The sequence below is a fragment of the Microcaecilia unicolor genome, chromosome 9 (genome assembly GCF_901765095.1).
Source record: "Microcaecilia unicolor chromosome 9, aMicUni1.1, whole genome shotgun sequence".
NCBI lineage: Eukaryota > Metazoa > Chordata > Amphibia > Gymnophiona > Siphonopidae > Microcaecilia > Microcaecilia unicolor.
Genome location: NC_044039.1, coordinates 143,786,860 through 143,806,292, shown reverse-complemented (window position 1 = coordinate 143,806,292; position 19,433 = coordinate 143,786,860). Strand labels below are relative to the sequence as shown.

At 43.3% G+C, this 19,433-nt stretch overlaps 1 protein-coding gene across 1 annotated transcript in view; it reads left to right on the top strand.

The window, feature by feature from the left end:
• Positions 1 to 19,433, top strand: part of LOC115478075 (cytosolic phospholipase A2 delta-like) — a 71,169-nt gene that overhangs the window by 50,282 nt on the left and 1,454 nt on the right. The window contains exons 15-19 of the mRNA XM_030215310.1: positions 1,562 to 1,699; positions 8,163 to 8,270; positions 11,525 to 11,719; positions 13,765 to 13,931; positions 14,455 to 14,641. Of these exons, the coding sequence (XP_030071170.1) occupies positions 1,562 to 1,699; positions 8,163 to 8,270; positions 11,525 to 11,719; positions 13,765 to 13,931; positions 14,455 to 14,641 (795 nt within the window). The remainder of the gene's footprint in view (positions 1 to 1,561; positions 1,700 to 8,162; positions 8,271 to 11,524; positions 11,720 to 13,764; positions 13,932 to 14,454; positions 14,642 to 19,433) is intronic.

The window sequence follows — 19,433 nt, the reverse complement described above, 5'->3', positions numbered from 1 at the left end:
GGCCTCTGTCAGAGAGACAAGATGCTGGGCTCGATGGACCTGAGTCTGACTCAACATGGCTTTTCTTATGTTCTTATTTGGAATTATGAATGGCTGCCAGTAAGATGCAATCCTTCCCAGAAAAAATATTGCTGTTGAATTTTTTTTTTAATTATTTGATCTCACCCTTCTAGCACTTTGGAACCCACTGTTTGGAGCAGTTACCACACATATATTAATCAGATTGTTTTTACTGACTGACATCACACGTGGCTTCATACACGCAGTATAAACTAATCAGATGCCATTCTGTTTGATATGTATGACCTTGGCTATAGCAAGGAGACTCCTAGGGATTCAAAAGATTTGGAGGGAAGAGCCTTGAAAGATTTCCAAACCATGCCTTCATTGATGCAAGGTAGTGATGACCCCTTGCTATTTTAAAACATTGCACAGTACATTCATTTCTCCTAGCTGTTTCCTCTTCCCTCTTTAGCTTGTAGCTCAGCTGGAATGAGAGCAGGGATGGCACACTCAGCCTTCCTTCACAACTGCCCAGGCATTTCCCTTGTTTTATGTTCCCTCCCAACTGCCATGATTAAATAAGTTATTTATTTATTCATAAGTTTTTCTGAATCACCTCCCCAGTTCCAACAACAGCTCAAGGCAATGTGCAGAATTCATTTAAAATGTTCATAATAAAAGGAAACAAAACATAGAACCCCAAACCAGCACATGTTACCAGAAACAAGACATTTCCCCAGCCAGTGTTAGTCACATGTTAACATCCACATCAAGACTCCCTCAATGACTGGAAACAATTCTTGAACCACAACTAATTTTGCTCCAGCCTTATTTCCAGAGGTAGCTTATTCCACACTGGACCACCTATGGGAAAAGCTCTCGCCCTACTTCTGCCCAGATGCATCACTTTATTAGATGGGATTTTCAATTGTATGCCCTAACTGGATCTAAGCCTCCAGAGCAGAGCATACCATTCTAACATCACTATTGTCCAATAAGCAGATAGGAGGCAGTGATGCAAATCTATCTCATGCAAATTAATTGTATATATCCTGAAAACCTGACTGGCTGGGTGTAACCCAAGGACTGGGTTGAGAAGCACTGGTATAGACAACCAGTCAAATACCCAACACAAACAAAGTTTATCTCTGTCCATATGTTTACTCATTATTTAAGTTTGCAAAAAATACTTTCACTTTTTCATTTTCCACTTTAAATAGACCATTAAAAAGGTATTATCTTATGTTTTTTGTTTAATGACCTTTACTTCTGTGCAGTCAAATAGGTTATCATGGAATCCACATTACTTTATTCTCTTTGATCAATATATTGAAATGCAGATATCCATAAAACCCATTGCAGATTTCTAGAAACTTTCAAAACATAGACAGTATCACATTTTGGCTCTCCCCCCTGCCCTCAATATCCTTCACGTATTATTTCAGAAAAACTATCACAACCCAATGCAGTAGAATTAAGGAGTGTGACAATTCAAATTTCAGAAGAGACACTTGCTGACACATGACCTCTCCTTTCCTCATATTTCATCCATTTGTAGAATGGTGTGAGTTCTCTCCCTATGAGGTGGGACTCCTGAAGTATGGAGCATTTGTTCGGACTGAAGATTTTGGCAGCAAGTTCTTCATGGGACGGCTAATGGAGAAACTTCCAGAATCCAGGATCTGCTACTTGCAAGGTGAGTTTCTAGAATTCAGGATTTGTTAGGATCAATATATGAATCTACTGAATATGGAGCTAGCTGCGTAATGGTAGAACTATTTACCCGCTCCATGACTGATTTACAACTGGATGGCCTGTTTGACCCAATAAGTCTTGTGCAAAAGAAATGTTGATCTTGCTTGCAAGATTAGCAAGATAGAGAGTTGCAAACCAGATCACAGTACCAACCTTTTTAACGGAAATTAAAGCATTTTGCTGTTACAAAAAGTAAGCAGATCATTATTTTATGGAGGGAGAGCTGTACTTTATAATAAAGTTTTCCAATATATTTCAAATAAATCTCATCACATAAATCTGTAAATCATCATCAATCTAGACCACATAATTCCTCCGTGAGTTCTCATATTATTCTATCAATAGATAGGAAATAAAAAGAACGTTATAAATAAGGAAGGGGTTAGATAGATGCTGGTGAGAGGGATATTCAGCAGCACTAAGGCCCCAATGTTCAAAACTCTGGCAACATTCCAAACAGTGCAGGAAAAATACCATCAGATCAGTATGTCAGAAAACTTCCCTAATTCTCAATGCTAATGAACTGCAAATATAGGTGCGCTCAAAGCGTTGAGCATGCCCAGAACACCAGAGGGGAGGACGGAGGAGGGAAGGAGGAGGAGGAAGAAGTGCTGATCAGGGATGAAAGCTGAAGGACCTCCACTCTCTCTGCTGTGCCAGGAATTCCACCTTAGGATCTAATGGGAAAAGCAGCTTTACATAGAAAAGGAGCAGAAGGCAGGGGACAGGAGAGACAGCAGAAAGATGTGCATGGAAGTGAAAACAAAGACTAAACATGACAGGCAATGTGGCAGAGTGCATCTTGAAGAAAACTGTTTGCTTATTATTGTATGAGGTTATCAATAGAAATCAAACAAAATAAAACATGGAAAAGAAAATAAGATGATACCTTTTTTATTGGACATAACTTAATACATTTCTTGATTAGCTTTCGAAGGTTGCCCTTCTTCGTTTTCCAAACTAGGCCAAGGGTGGCGTGGGCCCAAGCCCACCCACTTTAGGTTCAGGCCCACCAAGTAGCAGCACTCCTATAATGTGGCTGGCAGGGATCCCAAGCCCCACCAGCCAAAAACTCCCCAACAACTTTTTGCTGCCGGTGAAAATCTGCTATTTAAAAGATTCAGAGGTACTCTCAACCAGTGGCGTACCAAGGGGGGGGGGGGGCGGTCCGCCCCAGGTGCACGCCGCTGGGGGGTGCTGCGGCGCATGCCTGTCAGCTGAGTTTGCTAACTTTGCTGCAGGCAGCTCCCTCAGCCCCAGAACAGGTTACTTCCTGTTCTGGCCAGGGCAGAGGGAGCTGCAGCGAAGTTAGCAAACTCAGCTGACAGGCGCGCGCCGCGGCACCCCCCCAGCGGCGTGCACCCGGGGTGTGTCATTTCACCGGGGGGGGGGGGGGCTGCGCTGCACCCAGGGGGGGGGCGCATCGGCGATCCGCCCCGGGTGTCATGCAGGCTAGGATCGCCACTGCTCTCAACCAGACAACACCACGCTGAAAAACTATCATCCATACACAGGCATTCAGTGCAAAGAAGGAAAACACACTTTTGCTTATTACTCATTATGATTACTACTCATTCATGTTAATATTCATCCAAGCTGAATACTCAAATACGCCTATTACTGACACTGCTGATGTTCACTTCAAAGCTTAATATTCATTTACAATCAATGCTCATTCATGCTTTAAGGTGCGTTCACGCCTATTAATAATTGATATCAATAACCATTATACGTAAGTCTCAGCTATGCTCAATGTTATGCATGCTTAAAGTCTATATACGCAAATGTACACCTATGCTCAAGGTCTAAATATGCTAAATGTTGATACCGCTGATGTCTACACTAATGCTTAAAACATCATGTTTAATGCTTATCATGCTCAATGTTCATATATGTTAAAGTATATTATGCTTATGCTTAACTATGCTTAATGTTGAAACTGCTGACGCCATATCAAAGGTTCAAAAATTGCTCATACATGTTCACATATGACAAATGCCGATTGATGTTCACACAAAACCACACCAAATAATATTTACCAGACATACCAACTATCACTAAATACAGCTAACATGAACACCAACAAACTACTCATGCTAATTTACTTCCTCCCCTTAATTCACCACATATGGACCACTCCCAACACAAACAACAATCTTCCCACAACTTACAAAAACCACAGACAACCCAATTACAGCACAACAAACCAAAGGAATAACAACCAATTAAAATTACAAACAAATGCATACGAAAACAGCCAACAGAAAGAGAAGAAAGGACACAACAAAACCAAACGCAAAGAAACCAGACAACTAATAAGAATCAACACAACCAAATCCCAAATGGAACCATACAGACAAATCCATATGGGATACACAAACGCCAGATCAGTGATTAATAAAACAGTGAACATAACAGATTGGATCACCATAGACAATCTAGACATCCTATTCATTACTGAAACTTGGATTCATGACCTTAAAGACCCTATAATTTTAGAACTATGTCCACTGGGATACAAAATCAACCACTGGACAAGAAATGGAAAAAGAGGAGGAGAAAATAGCAATTATATACAAATCAGAGTTTATCATCACAACAATAACTGAATCGATCCTACCACAACTCAAAATTGCTTTGGTAAGAATAAACCACGCAAACCTGCAAGAACACCTTACCGCAATCTTGCTCTACAGACCACCAGGCAATTGGCATGAATCCTAAACATACCTCATGGACTTTATCTCGAACACTTGTGTCTCCAGCTCAAATCTTATTTTAATAGGAGATATCAACCTACATCTTGAAGATCTCAACTCAACCAGTACACAAGAATGTGTAGAGTTCCTACAATTATGAGACCTTCACAGGACACACACACACAACCTACCCACAGACAAGGACACACTCTAGACATCATCACACACAACTTTGACCACGATGCAAACATTACGTTAACAGACACAAAGTGGACACCCGCACCATGGTTGGATCACTACAAAGCAAACATCTCCCTCCAATGGAGAACAAAAGGACCACCGATTAAACAAGAACGGAAAACTTACTCCATGAGAGGAAAAATAGACCCGATAGAATTTTGGCAACAAATTTACCACAATGAATGGACAACAAAAACAGACACAATCCAATTCCTCTCAGAATGGGACAATAGATGTAGATCTATACTAGACAACATTGCTCCAATCCAAACGAGATCTTCACACAGAAAGAATTCAACACCATGGTTCAATGAAGAATTGAAAAAACTTAAAACACAAGTCAGAAGGTTAGAACGAGCTTGGACTAAAAAGAAAGACGACACCACACTAAACGCCTGGAAACAACTCCAAAGAAAATACAAATACACCAAAATACAAACCAAAAGACTACACTACAAAACCTTAATCGGACCAAACTACAAGGACACACACAAACTTTTCCAACTCATGAGCAAACTAATAGACACCACACCAGTCACAACCAACAGCAAAGACACTCCTGGAGCAGACAATCTTGCGAAATACTTCAACGAAAAAATAGTACAACTAAGACTTAAAATACCTGTCAGCACCACCGACTATACTGAACTCCTTAATTGCCTAGACCCAGCCCCTGGCATTCATCCAACGGACAGGACATGGACCAACTTCGAAATACTATCAGAGAACATCATCTCCCAAACGCTCAAAAGATTTGCCAAATCCCATTGCAAACTAGACCTATGCCCAAACAACCTGATGACATCTGCCCCTCAACAATTCATAAACGACATAACGAAACACCTGAACTACATGCTACAAAATGGATTCTTCCCGAAGGAAAAAGGAAACATCTTACTCATCCCCATACCCAAAGACACAAAGAAGAGCGCTAGCAAACTAACTAACTATAGACCAGTAGCATCTATTCCCTTAATAACCAAACTAACCGAAGGGTTGGTGACTATGCAACTTACAAACTATCTAGATAAATTTTCTATACTCCACGATTCCCAATCAGGGTTTCGGTCTAACCACAGTACCGAAACAGTATTAGTAACCCTCATGTCTAAATTCAAACAAACGATTACATCTGGTAAGAATATACTACTTCTACAATTTGACATGTCGAGCGCTTTCGACATGGTCTTTGTTAAATTGTACAGCGCTGCGTAACCCTAGTAGCGCTCTAGAAATGTTAAGTAGTAGTAGTAGTATCTTACTACACATCCTTGATTACTTCGGAATCGGAGGCAAAGTCCTCCAGTGGTTCAAGGGATTCCTAACCGCAAGGTCATACCAAGTAACATCTAACTCGACCACTTCAGCCGCTTGGATACCTGAATGCGGAGTACCACAAGGATCCCCCCACTCGCCGACTCTATTCAACTTAATGATGATACCCCTGGCAAAATTACTATCAAATCAAAACCTCAATCCATACATTTATGCGGATGACGTAACGATCTACATCCCATTCAAACAAGACCTAAAAGAAATCTCTAATGACATCAACCAAAGCCTCAAAATCATGCATTCATGGGCGGACGCATTTCGGCTGAAACTCAATGCAGAAAAGACCCAATGCCTAATACTAACCTCCCAAAACAACAAGAAAGAATACACCACCATCAACACACCAACTCTAAACCTTCCTATTTCAAAAACCCTAAAAATTCTTGGAGTCACCATTGATCGACACCTAACACTAGAGAACCACGCGAGAAACACAACCAAGAAGATGTTCCACTCAATGTGGAAACTAAAAAGAATAAGACCTTTCTTCCCAAGGAGTGTTTTCCGTAATTTAGTACAATCATTAGTGCTTAGTCATCTAGACTATTGCAATGCACTATATGCCGGCTGCAAAGAACAAATAATCAAGAAACTCCAGACAGCCCAGAACACGGCAGCTAGACTCATATTTGGCAAACCAAAATTTGAAAGTGCCAAGCCCTTACGAGAAAAATTACACTGGCTTCCACTTAAGGAACGCATCACGTTCAAAATATGTTCACTAGTTCACAAAATTATCCATGGAGACACACCAGCTTACATGTCTGACCTAATAGATTTACCACCTAGGAATGCCAGAAGATCATCCCGCACATTCCTTGATCTGCACTTCCCCAGTTGTAAAGGAATGAAATACAAATCAATGCACGCGTCAAACTTCACTTACTTGAGCACACAGTTATGGAACGCACTACTGCGCAACTTGAAATCGATCTATGAAAGAACGAACTTCCGCATATTACTGAAGACCCATCTCTTTGAAAGAGCATACCAAAAAGACTAACCCAAGTGAATATACACTACACAACTCGCCTATTTAATTTCAGAACTGTTTCTTAAAATCTGCTTATATACTACTACTTTGTTTTTATCATCATACTAACCAAACTCATGCAATACTAAATGTTTATATTACTAACACTTTTCCACTACTCATGATGTATTGTAAGCCACTTTGAGCCTGCAAAGAGGTGGGATAAGGTGGGATACAAATGCAACAAATAATAATAATAATAATAATAATAATAAATAATAATATACGGGGGAGAGGGGATGTTTGAAAGACCATATGGCATCAGGGGCGTAGCTACGGGTGGGCCTGGATGGGCCCAGGCCCACTCAGTTTTGTCTCAGGCCCATCCTCACCTTCTCCCACCCCCACCGTAGCGCTGCCTCCTCTCCTGCACTTCACGGTCTCTGTCTCCCTCCCTCGCGGCAGCGCTTTCAATTTGCTATCAGCGCTGCCTGCCTGACAGCTGACAGATGCAGCGCGACGTCCTCCTGCTCTGGGGCCTTCCCTCTGCCGCGTTGATTCAACTTCCTGTTTACGCAGGGCGGATTGCACGCGGCAGAGGGAAGGTCGCGGAGCAGGACGTCATCACGCCACGTCTGTCAGCTGTCAGGCAGGCAGCGCCGATAGAGCGCTGCTGCGAGGGTGGGAGATGGAGACCATGAAGTGCAGGATGAGGAGACAGCGCCATGGTGGGAGAAGGTGAGTGGAGGCAGCGCCGATAATTTTAAATGTGCTGGACAGAAGCACGCGCGCGTGTGTGTGTGTGTGGGGGGGTTGTAGTGCCCACCCATCCAACCCACTGGCCCACCCAAAAATTGTCTTCTGGCTAGGCCACTGAACTAGGCCCCTTTGCATTGCATTCATGATTTATGTGCAATTACTCATTATGTTTATCTGTATTATGCTGTTGTATATCACGGTAAGGTTTGCTTGTTTAGGGAAGAGATTCACAAATAGATTTACTGTTAAGTATCCTGTTCTTAATCTTTCACAGTACTAAAAGATACTGTGGCATAAATGCATTATAGATTTCAGAAATACAACTATGATTCTAGTAAGAGTGGTGAGAAATATATAGACCTAGTCTGATCTGGTTTTTATCGTGCTTGAAACTGCAGGTTTATGGGGCAATGTCTTTTCTCTGAATCTGGTGGATACCTGGAATTTAGCCACAAACTCCAAAGATTTTTGGAAACAATGGGTGAAAAACAGCATAAAAGATATTGGTAAGCTTTGGATTTATTATCTTTAATTAGTACAACAGCTCCACTGTCAAAGTTCTTTTATTTATTTGTGTTTTATTTAATGAAACTGCTTAATCTTGTATTCAAGAGAGAAAATGGATTTTGGGAGGCATGTCCAAGGGAGGGAACATGGCCGCCATGACTATATTACTACTACTACTACTTATCATTTCTATAGCGCTACAAGGCATACGCAGCGCTGTACACCACACACAAAAGACAGTCCCTGCTCAAAGAGCTTACAATCTAGAAAGACAGGTAAACAGACAGAACAATTAAGGGTAAGGGAATAAAGAGGTGAGGATAAAGGACAGGGCAAGTGAGTTAGGAGTCAAAAGCAGCGGTAAAGAGGTGGGTTTTGAGTCTGGACTTGAAAACGGCCACAGACGGGGCTAGTCGTATAGGCTCGGGAAGTCTATTCCAGGCGTGAGGTGACCCTACTGGCTGTGGAGTGGAGTGGAGGAGTAACCCAGATGTTAGAACAGCAGCTTAAGAATCAGCGCAGCCACTGATGCTCCATGTGATCTTTGGCAAGTCACCTCACAATCTATTGTCTCAGACACAAATGTGGGTCTCTGTTTACTAAGGTGAAATAAAAGTGTGTTTTTGCTCTGTTTCACCACAGGATGCACTAACCTACATACTTCAGTGGGTTAGTGAATCCCACAGTAACTTTCTTTGCATTGCTATCAGGGATGTAGCCAGACACTCAATTTTAGGCGTGACTGAGCCCAAAGTGGGTGGTCATGAGAACCCCGTCCCCACCTTGCATCTCTCCCCTTCCCCTCAGGTGATCAGGAGTCTCTTAACTCCATTCCTCCAACCCCCAGTACTTTTAAAGTCCTTTAGTTCTTCACTGGCAGCATGCGGCAACTCATACCTGCTGCTCAATCAGGCCCCTGAACCTTCCTAGTCCCAAGAAGAGGAAGTTGGATCACAGGGAAGACTCATGGTCAGTGCGCGCAGTGGGCATGAGTCACTGATTGCTGTTAGTGAAGAACTGAAGGATTTAAAAGGTACAGGGGGTTGGGGGGGTGGAGGTAAGAGATACCCAATCGCCTGGGGAAGGAGAGGGAGAGACTCCAGGAGTCTTCAACTGGTAGGGCTTAGGGATTCCTACCAGTCATATCACAGCTTTGCCGCTGCTGAGTGGGCCTGTGTTCAAAGTGGGTGGACCTGTGTCAACCCAGGCCCACCTGTGGCTACACCACTGATTGTTATGACTGGGAATTTCATGGCATTATTGACAACTAAGAGTGGGCTGTTGTTTGCAATGACATAGGAAATATCAACAACCTATCCCATGTTGTTGCATGTCATTAACAAACAAAAATAATTTACCTCCTTGAGTTAGTTCTTTTGAAGTCTAGAACTAACTTTGTCAAGATGGAGGAATGCCTCAAGGCGTTTTTATTTAGATGGGAACATCTGGGGGAAGTAGAAAAGCAGTGGACAAAACTAAAAGGTGTTATTTCAAGGTTGACAAATCTTTTTGTCAGGAAAGTATATAAAAGTAAGAGGAAAAGGCAGCCACTTTGGTTTTCAAAAGTAGTAGCTAAAAAGGTAAGGTCAGTGGCGTAGCCACAGGTGGGCTTGGATGGGCCAGGGCCCACCCATTTATGGCTTAGGCCCACCCAACAGTAGCACATGTTTAGTGGTAACTGATGGGAATCCTAAGCTCCGCCAGCTGAAGATTTCCCCCTGATGGTAACGAAAATGTTACTCTCCACAACACCGGCACCTGTGCATGCTCAGTTTTCAGTGCATGCCTGCTGGCAAGGTGGAAAGAAGCATTTTCCCACCAGCTGAGCTAAACATTTTTTTGAAGGGGTGGGGGGGAGAACACTTGGTGCCCACCCAATTATTGCCTAGGCCCACCCAAAATCTGTTGTCTGGCTACGCCCCTGGGTAAGGTTAAAAAAGATTAGCCTTAATAAAATTACAAGAGATTGCAGCAAGAGGAATAAAAATCGCAATATCTAAAAAAGCTAAGAGAAGCTGGAAAAGGAGTCAGGAAAGCAAAGATGCAAATGGAACAAAAAATAGCCAATATGGTAAAATTGGGGGACAAGACATTGTTTACTTATGCGAGTGATAGGAAGAAGTGCAAAAGTGGCATTGTGAGACTCTAAGGTGAAGGGAAGCAATACACAGAAGCTGATAAGGGATAACGCAGAATTGCTTAATAAATATTTATGTTCTGTGTTCATGGATGAACGACCACGACTAGGACCACAGAAGACAAATGCTAATAGGAATGGACGTATGTAAGCTGCTCCTTCAGAGCATTGGTTCATGTTAGTTGGCCTGATGCTGCTCCTGGAGGGAAGTTAGCAACACCTCTGAAATAACACAGCTTATGAAGTTTGTAACCTGTGTTATTCTACTTTCTTAATACTGAGTTGCTTTGTGTGCGTTTGCATTATTACTTAATTCAGTATATCAGAGACAGGATGCTGATCTTGATGAATCCTCAGTTTGATTCAGCATGACTTTTATTAAGTTCTCATGTTTCTTTTTGGCATTAAACTATGTTATTGAAATAAAGCATGTTATTGACAATTAACACATGTTGTCAAAACACAGCTTAGTAGATAGATCTCTTAAATGTGGTAAGGTAGTATTTTCTGCATCCAATTATAAATTGATTTGATATCTTATTTGGAATAGGGAGTAATTTAATTACTCCTAATCATTTTTATAGCAATATTAGATATACACAGTGCTGTACACATTGTAGGCAGGCACTTTCTCTGTCCCTAGAGGGCTCACAATCTAAGGTTTTTTTTTGTTTTTTGTACCTGGGGCAATGGAGGGTTAAGTGACTTGCCCAAGGTCACAAGGAGCTGCAGTGGGAATTGAGCCCAGGTTGCCAGGATCAAAGCCAAGCCCTCTGCACTAACCGTTAGGCTACTCCTCTACTACTCCTTGGAGCCAGCTTACCTTGCTTTCTGGGGAGGGTTAAAACAGAAATACATAAAAATAAAAGAACAAGACTGATGCACAATACATCAGTTGAAAGTAGTAAAGCTGTAAGAAAAAACATGGTGACACAGAGGAAGAATTAGAACAATGTCATACTAGATTCTACAGAATCCCACCAATTCGCTCTTCATTTGTAATGCTCTGCTGTACCAAGTGGTATGCATCAGGAAGTTTTATGAACAGAAAAGAAATCCCTGCTTTGGTAAAGGTCTTAACCCTCTGACCCCTTCTTTTTACTTTTGTCATTGCAGATAAAGATAATGAGGAGACGGAAAAGAGATCGCCCCACTTGAACACGCACCTGTACACCCCTGCAGGGAAGTTCTCAAAAACCGTTAAGGATGTTTTAACCAACCGGCCAATACATGGAGAGCAACACAACTTCTTGAGAGGTTTTCAGCTGCATGCCAATTACAGCCAGCATGAGCAGTTTTCCACATGGAAAGGTAACCATCAGCTGTGAACCTAGCATATTTTGATGGTGTTTCTTCAGTATTTATGAGCTTCTTGTTCCACAGAGGGGATATAGCAGAAATGCCAAGGAGAGATTTTTCAACACATAACCTCCTGCCTCTCTATGGCCCATCCTGATTCTTCTGCCTTCATCATCTCCCCACTTCCTGCCCCCCCCCCCCACTACACATTCCTTATCTACATACTGCAACAACCAAAGTAAGAGTGGCAGCCAACAGCTCAGTTTGTAGCACTATGACAGCGAACAGTCTCAAATCTCCTAACTCACATTTCCTGCTTGTTAATGTCACGAGATCAGCAGCTGGAAGAGTTGGCCAGGAGATTCAAAGTGCCTGGCTGCAGTCACAGAGAAGAAACTGAGCTGTGGGCTGCCATGTAAGAGGTTCTCACAACTCCACTAGCCAGCTCAGTTATTGATACTGCACCTCCTATCATCTGTTTTTGTGAAGGGGATAGCCTCCCAAAGTGGAACACTCCTGTCTGATGTGGGAGACTTAGCAGGTCTTCTATAGGCTACAGCAACTTAATTAAGCCTCCTTATAAACAAATTACTTAGCATATCTGTTTGATTGAAAAGTTTAGTAGTCTGGAGTGGCAAAAATTAAAGAGGCTAGTGAAACCTTACAGACTGAGCAGTTTATTGAGCCATGAGTCCATCAGATGTATAAACTGTGATTCATGAGGTGGGTAAGTATACATGAAGATGGAGTGGATGTGGGTTGGGGGATCATGTGTGTGTGTGTGGGGAGGATAAAGAGTACAGAAAAGACATTGCATTGAAAAGTGCACAGCAGGGTGTGGAAAGGGAGTGATAACAGTAGCATAAATGATTACTGTGATAGGTGTGAGAAACCAATGATCAGAGACGTTAAGACCATTCACACCTGTAGGGGGTTATGAAGTCTCTCCCTATTCACTCCAATTGTGATGGTGTGGTGTCGAGCTTTTTGATGAGTTCCAATTCAACAGTTTCACACTGGAGTCTCTGTTTGATAGCGGGCTCCAGGCAAGGGATGAAATGGTACTACCCTCCCCCCCCAAGCACTACTGAATATGCACATGAACAGCAAACAGCAGCAAAAAGGAGAGTGTGTGTGTCCCCCCTGTCTGAAAAGTGATAGTGTGTGTGCATCTGTGTGCCTGTAAAGTAAGAGTATGCATGTGTGTGTCTCTTAACAATGGGGATGCATGCATGTCCCCAGGTCAAGAACAGGGACTGGGATGCCCCCTCTTTATCCATGCTCCTCTCTCTGAATCCCCCTTTTCTGCCATGCAGGCAGGGGCACCAGCAGCTACACTGACCATATGACGCTGGAACTTTCTGCTGTGGCCTGCCCCTTCTGTTGTAACTTCCTTCTTCCACAAGGGCAGGCCATGGCAGAGGGAAGTACCTGCGTCAGTGGCTGGACTAAAGGAACAATCAGTGGCACTGACAGGAAACTTAAAGGCAGGGGGAGAGGAAAGCAGCAGGACGGGGGGGGGGGGGGGGGGTCCAATGATCCTCACTGCCTTGGGGGCCCAGATCACTGTCAGCCTGCCCCTCGAATAGCGCGTGTGCTGATTGCTGTGCCTAACTTTAGATGTCAGACTTATGCCTCCTGAAACCTGGTTTAAATGCTGACATCCAAGTTAGATGCGCTAAGGCAGTATTCTATGGCTACGTGCACAACCTTTTGGAATGCAACTGACATGCCCATGGGCACACCCCCTTTTGCGTTACACTCAAGTAGAGTTAGACGCCATGCCTTATAAAAAAGAGCGCAGCCAAATGCACGTGCAAATTTTAATGGGTGCAAATTAACATCAATAATTGGTTGTTAGCACCCAATTATTGTGGTTAAGAGCCCATTAGACAAGTTATTTGCATACACATCTCGGCAGCTTGCCCAAATTTCTGTACACCATACACAGAAGACAGTCCCTGCTCAAAGAGCTTACAATCTAGATCCAAGGGTAAATGAGAGCAATAATAAAAATGTCTCTTACTTCAGGTGAAATATGCCATTTTTCCTTTCAGACTGTCACCTAGATTCCTCCCCTAACCAGCTGACTCCACTAGCAGAGAACCTATGCTTGGTGGATGCAGGCTACTTCATCAATGCCAGCTACCCACCTCTATTGAGATCTGAGAGAAATGTGGACATCATCCTTTCCTTTGACTACACAATGAACACGCCCATGCAAGTATGTGATGCGCATTCTCTATAAGGAACTGAACATGCAGAACAATCTTTTATGTGCTCAAGTGGGCTTTTATGAAATCACCTGGGGCAGTGGTCTCCAGCACATGGCCTACGGGCCACATATGGCCCCAGGAGGCCTTTTTTGTGGTTCCAAACAAAAAAATGAAATTGGCTCACCTGAAGGATGTAGCATCGTCGGGAGGCAAGTAGATAAAGGCCTTATGAATTTCCTCTGTGCCATGAGTAGTCACATTGATTCGCATGCATAAGCACATATGCAAGCGTTTGCGTGTATGCATGCATTACTAGTTTATGGTGTACATCCTAAAAACATTCTCTTGGAGTTCCGTATGTAATTGAGCTTTGATGCATGTTTTCATTGTTTGTAAACCCATGTATGGAAAACAGTACAATGGACCACACTGAGCAATTTATTTGTTAACAACTACTGTAGCTAATCACCTTTGAAGCACCTTGCCAAGCTTGTGACAATGGGTTCTAACATTCCTTCCTTGGTTAAACAGTCAGTAGAGCAGACCTACCAGTATTGTACAGAACAAAGGATCCCCTTTCCAAAAATTGAACTGAGTGAAGAGGAGCGGAAGAATCCCAAGGAGTGCTATGTGTTTACAGATGAAAAGAGCTCAAATTCTCCCATTGTGCTTCACTTCCCACTGGTGAATGACACTTTTAAGACACACAAGGCACCTGGTGAGTACATTTTGTCCTTTCTGTTTCAGCCAATATAACACTCTTTAGGAGTGGAAGAATAGCTTAATGGTTAGTACAGTAGCCTGAGAACCAGGGGAACAGAATTTACATAGTAACATAGTAAACGATGGCAGATAAAGACTGTACGGTCCCTCCAGTCTGTCCAACAAGATAAACACATTTTACATGGTATGTGGTACTTTATATGTATACCTGAGTTCGATTTGTCCTTGCCATTCTCAGAGCACAGACTGTAGAAGTCTGCCTAGCACTGTCCTTGTACTAAAAGTTCTGAAGCTAACGTCAAAGCACTTTAAAATTTACACTCCTGCCCATCCATATCTATACTGTTATAATCAGGGCACAGACCGTAGAAGTCTGCCCAGCACTGGTTTTGCTTCCCAATTATCAGTGTTGCCACCCAATCTCTGCTTTACCATTGTACAAAATAAGTACCTGTATATAATACATAAACCACTTTGGTTGTAACCACAGAAAGGCAGTATATGAAATCCTGTCCCCTTTCCATTTTTTGCTGGGCTGGAACACCTGTCCTTTCAGCAAGGAAAGCACTTCGGTTTCCCAGGTGCAGGCTTCCCCTTTTATGACTCTTCACATTAAACTGTTGCTCTTTCTTCTCTTACCTAATTTCCCACGTCTCCTTTTGTCACAATGCTTTTCTTTATAGTAACTAGAAAGCCACTGGAAGGAAAGAATTATTTTGGAACAGTAATTTAAAGCTTTTTAACTATATCTTTTACTACTTAGAGTTAAAAAGATCAAAAACATTTGCAAAAAGTTCAAATATTGTTTTTAAAACCTTTTATTGAGAAACTCATAGCGTGTAAACACCAATAGCAAGCACACCTACAGTGGTGGAAATAAGTATTTGATCCCTTGCTGATTTTGTAAGTTTGCCCACTGACAAAGACATGAGCAGCCCATAATTGAAGGGTAGGTTATTGGTAACAGTGAGAGATAGCACATCACAAATTAAATCCGGAAAATCACATTGTGGAAAGTATATGAATTTATTTGCATTCTGCAGAGGGAAATAAGTATTTGATCCCCCACCAACCAGTAAGAGATCTGGCCCCTACAGACCAGGTAGATGCTCCAAATCAACTCGTTACCTGCATGACAGACAGCTGTCGGCAATGGTCACCTGTCTGAAAGACACCTGTCCACAGACTCAGTGAATCAGTCAGACTCTAACCTCTACAAAATGGCCAAGAGCAAGGAGCTGTCTAAGGATGTCAGGGACAAGATCATACACCTGCACAAGGCTGGAATGGGCTACAAAACCATCAGTAAGACGCTGGGCGAGAAGGAGACAACTGTTGGTGCCATAGTAAGAAAATGGAAGAAGTACAAAATGACTGTCAATCGACAAAGATCTGGGGCTCCACGCAAAATCTCACCTCGTGGGGTATCCTTGATCATGAGGAAGGTTAGAAATCAGCCTACAACTACAAGGGGGGAACTTGTCAATGATCTCAAGGCAGCTGGGACCACTGTCACCACGAAAACCATTGGTAACACATTACGACATAACGGATTGCAATCCTGCAGTGCCCGCAAGGTCCCCCTGCTCCGGAAGGCACATGTGACGGCCCGTCTGAAGTTTGCCAGTGAACACCTGGATGATGCCGAGAGTGATTGGGAGAAGGTGCTGTGGTCAGATGAGACAAAAATTGAGCTCTTTGGCATGAACTCAACTCGCCGTGTTTGGAGGAAGAGAAATGCTGCCTATGACCCAAAGAACACCGTCCCCACTGTCAAGCATGGAGGTGGAAATGTTATGTTTTGGGGGTGTTTCTCTGCTAAGGGCACAGGACTACTTCACCGCATCAATGGGAGAATGGATGGGGCCATGTACCGTACAATTCTGAGTGACAACCTCCTTCCCTCCGCCAGGGCCTTAAAAATGGGTCGTGGCTGGGTCTTCCAGCACGACAATGACCCAAAACATACAGCCAAGGCAACAAAGGAGTGGCTCAGGAAGAAGCACATTAGGGTCATGGAGTGGCCTAGCCAGTCACCAGACCTTAATCCCATTGAAAACTTATGGAGGGAGCTGAAGCTGCGAGTTGCCAAGTGACAGCCCAGAACTCTTAATGATTTAGAGATGATCTGCAAAGAGGAGTGGACCAAAATTCCTCCTGACATGTGTGCAAACCTCATCATCAACTACAGAAGACATCTGACCGCTGTGCTTGCCAACAAGGGTTTTGCCACCAAGTATTAGGTCTTGTTTGCCAGAGGGATTAAATACTTATTTCCCTCTGCAGAATGCAAATAAATTCATATACTTTCCACAATGTGATTTTCCGGATTTAATTTGTGATGTGCTATCTCTCACTGTTACCAATAACCTACCCTTCAATTATGGGCTGCTCATGTCTTTGTCAGTGGGCAAACTTACAAAATCAGCAAGGGATCAAATACTTATTTCCACCACTGTATGACTGTTCACCGCCTTCCAATACTTTCTGGCTCACTTGGATATGGAGATTTACTATCCTCAGTCACCAAGGACTGAAGGGTGCTGCAGAATCTCCAGTTTCTTTAATTGCTATTACATTTCAGGGGCTGAAATATGGGGAGCATCTTCTGCCAATGGAAATGCTGTTACTTTCACAGAAAGTGAAGGACTGAAGGTGTAGGCTAAAGGGTCAAGGCAACTAATTCCAGCCTACAGAAAAAGTAAAAGTAGGCCAAGTACTGAAAAGTGAACCAGTCAGGCTGCACAAAAGTAGGCAAGTCTTTTATAAAAGGATCAACAAGCTAGATCCCCCAGAAAGGTCACCCAAAGTCAGGTGTCTGAATTTGGGCACAGTTCCCAGATGTGCGCAGAAACTAAGTAATTAGGTCAGAAGCGTAGCCAGCTTGTGATGCCAGGGAGAGCGGAGAGGCATGCACACGCACTGTGTAGGTATGACCGACCACCTAAAAAATAGATTCCGGCGCCATCCAAAGTCTATTTGGGGGTGCAGTCACTCCCCTGGCGCCCCACCTAGCTATGCCAGTGAATTAGGTGCCAATAAATCAATTATTGCAGTTAATTAGCAATTATGAGTTATGCTTGCATCTGCCCTATGCATAATTCTATAACATGGGCGTGTAAATTTCAGAGTGTGCAAGTGAAAAGAGGGTGTGGCCATGAGAGGGCATTCCCAGAAATTAGGCGCCACATTACAGAAAACTTGGATTTGCGTGCCCAACTGCCATCAGTTGGGCACGAGGATTTACAGCAGGTTTCAGCAGGCATAAGTCTTCACACCCATAGCCGGGCATGGGAATTTGCCTTAAGTGCTATTCTATAAAGGGTGTTCACCTCAATTAAAGATAGGGTCCTTAAAGAGTATTATAGGTGTTGTCAGTTAACTTATGGAGGGGCATAATTGAAAGGGACGCCCACGTTTTCCTGAGGGCGTCCTCATAGGACGTCCCCGTGAAGGGGCAAGGAAACCCATATTATCGAAACAAGATGGACGTCCATCTTTCGTTTCGATAATACGGTTGGGGACGCCCAAATCTGGAAATTTAGGTCGACCTTAGAGATGGTCGTCCTTAGACTTGGTCGTTTCTGATTTTCGGCAATAATGGAAACTGAGGACGCCCATCTCAGAAACGACCAAATCCAAGCCCTTTGGTTGTGGGAGGAGCCAGCATTCATAGTGCACTAGTCCCCCTTACATGCCAGGACACCAGCCGGACACCCTAGGGGGCACTGCAGTGGACTTCAGAAATTGCTCCCAGGAACATAGCTCCCTTACCATGTGTGCTGAGCCCCCCAAAACTCACTACCCACAACTGTACACCACTACCATAGCCATTATGGGTGAAGGGGGGCACCTAGATCTGGGTACAGTGGGTTTCTGGTGGGTTTTGGAGGGCTCTCATTTACCACCACAAGTGTAACAGGTGGGGGGGGGGGGGGAGTATGGGCCTGGGTCCACCTGTCTGAAGTGCACTGCACCCACTAAAACTGCTCCAGGGACCTGCATACTGCTGCGATGGACCTGAGTATGACATTTGAGGCTGGCAAAAAATAGTTTTAAAGCATTTTTTGAGGGTGGGAGGGGGTTAGTGACCACTGGGGGAGTAAGGGGAAGTCATCCCCGATTCCCTCCAGTGGTCATCTGGTCAGTTCAGTCACCTTTTTGTGGCTTGGTCGTAACAAAAAAAGGACCAAGTAAAGTAATCCAAGTGCTCATCAGGAACGCCCTTCTTTTTTCGACCATGGGTTGAGGATGCCCATATGTTAGGTACGCCCAAGTCCCGCCTTCGGGAACTTTGGTCGTCCCCGCGACGGAAAGCAGTTGAGGATGCCCCAAATCAGCTTTTGATTATGCCGATTTGGGCGACCCTGGGAGGACGCCCATCTTTTGATTTGTGTTGAAAGATGGGCATCCTCTTTTGAAAATAAGCCTGATGGTGGACAAAAAAAGCATCAATTTTTCCCCTGATAAATCTAGAGTGACACAACTTTGTCAGAAGAATTTCTTGTTCTTGAAAGCTTAGTTAGTACAGATGGGCCGATCTATTTTCTTAACAGTCTCTTGTAAATGTCTGATCTCTTAGGGAGTTTTGTGCCTAAATTCTAATCAGTGCCAATTAGTGCTAATTATTACTTAAGTGCTGTTATCAGTGCTAATTAGCTTATTAAGCAAATTAAGTTCTACACATTGTTCTAGAATCCGCACCGGTTTCGGCACGGATCTCTAGGCACGCTATATAGAATCCGGGAGATTATGATTAGTGCTTGCTAACTATATAATGCAGAAAG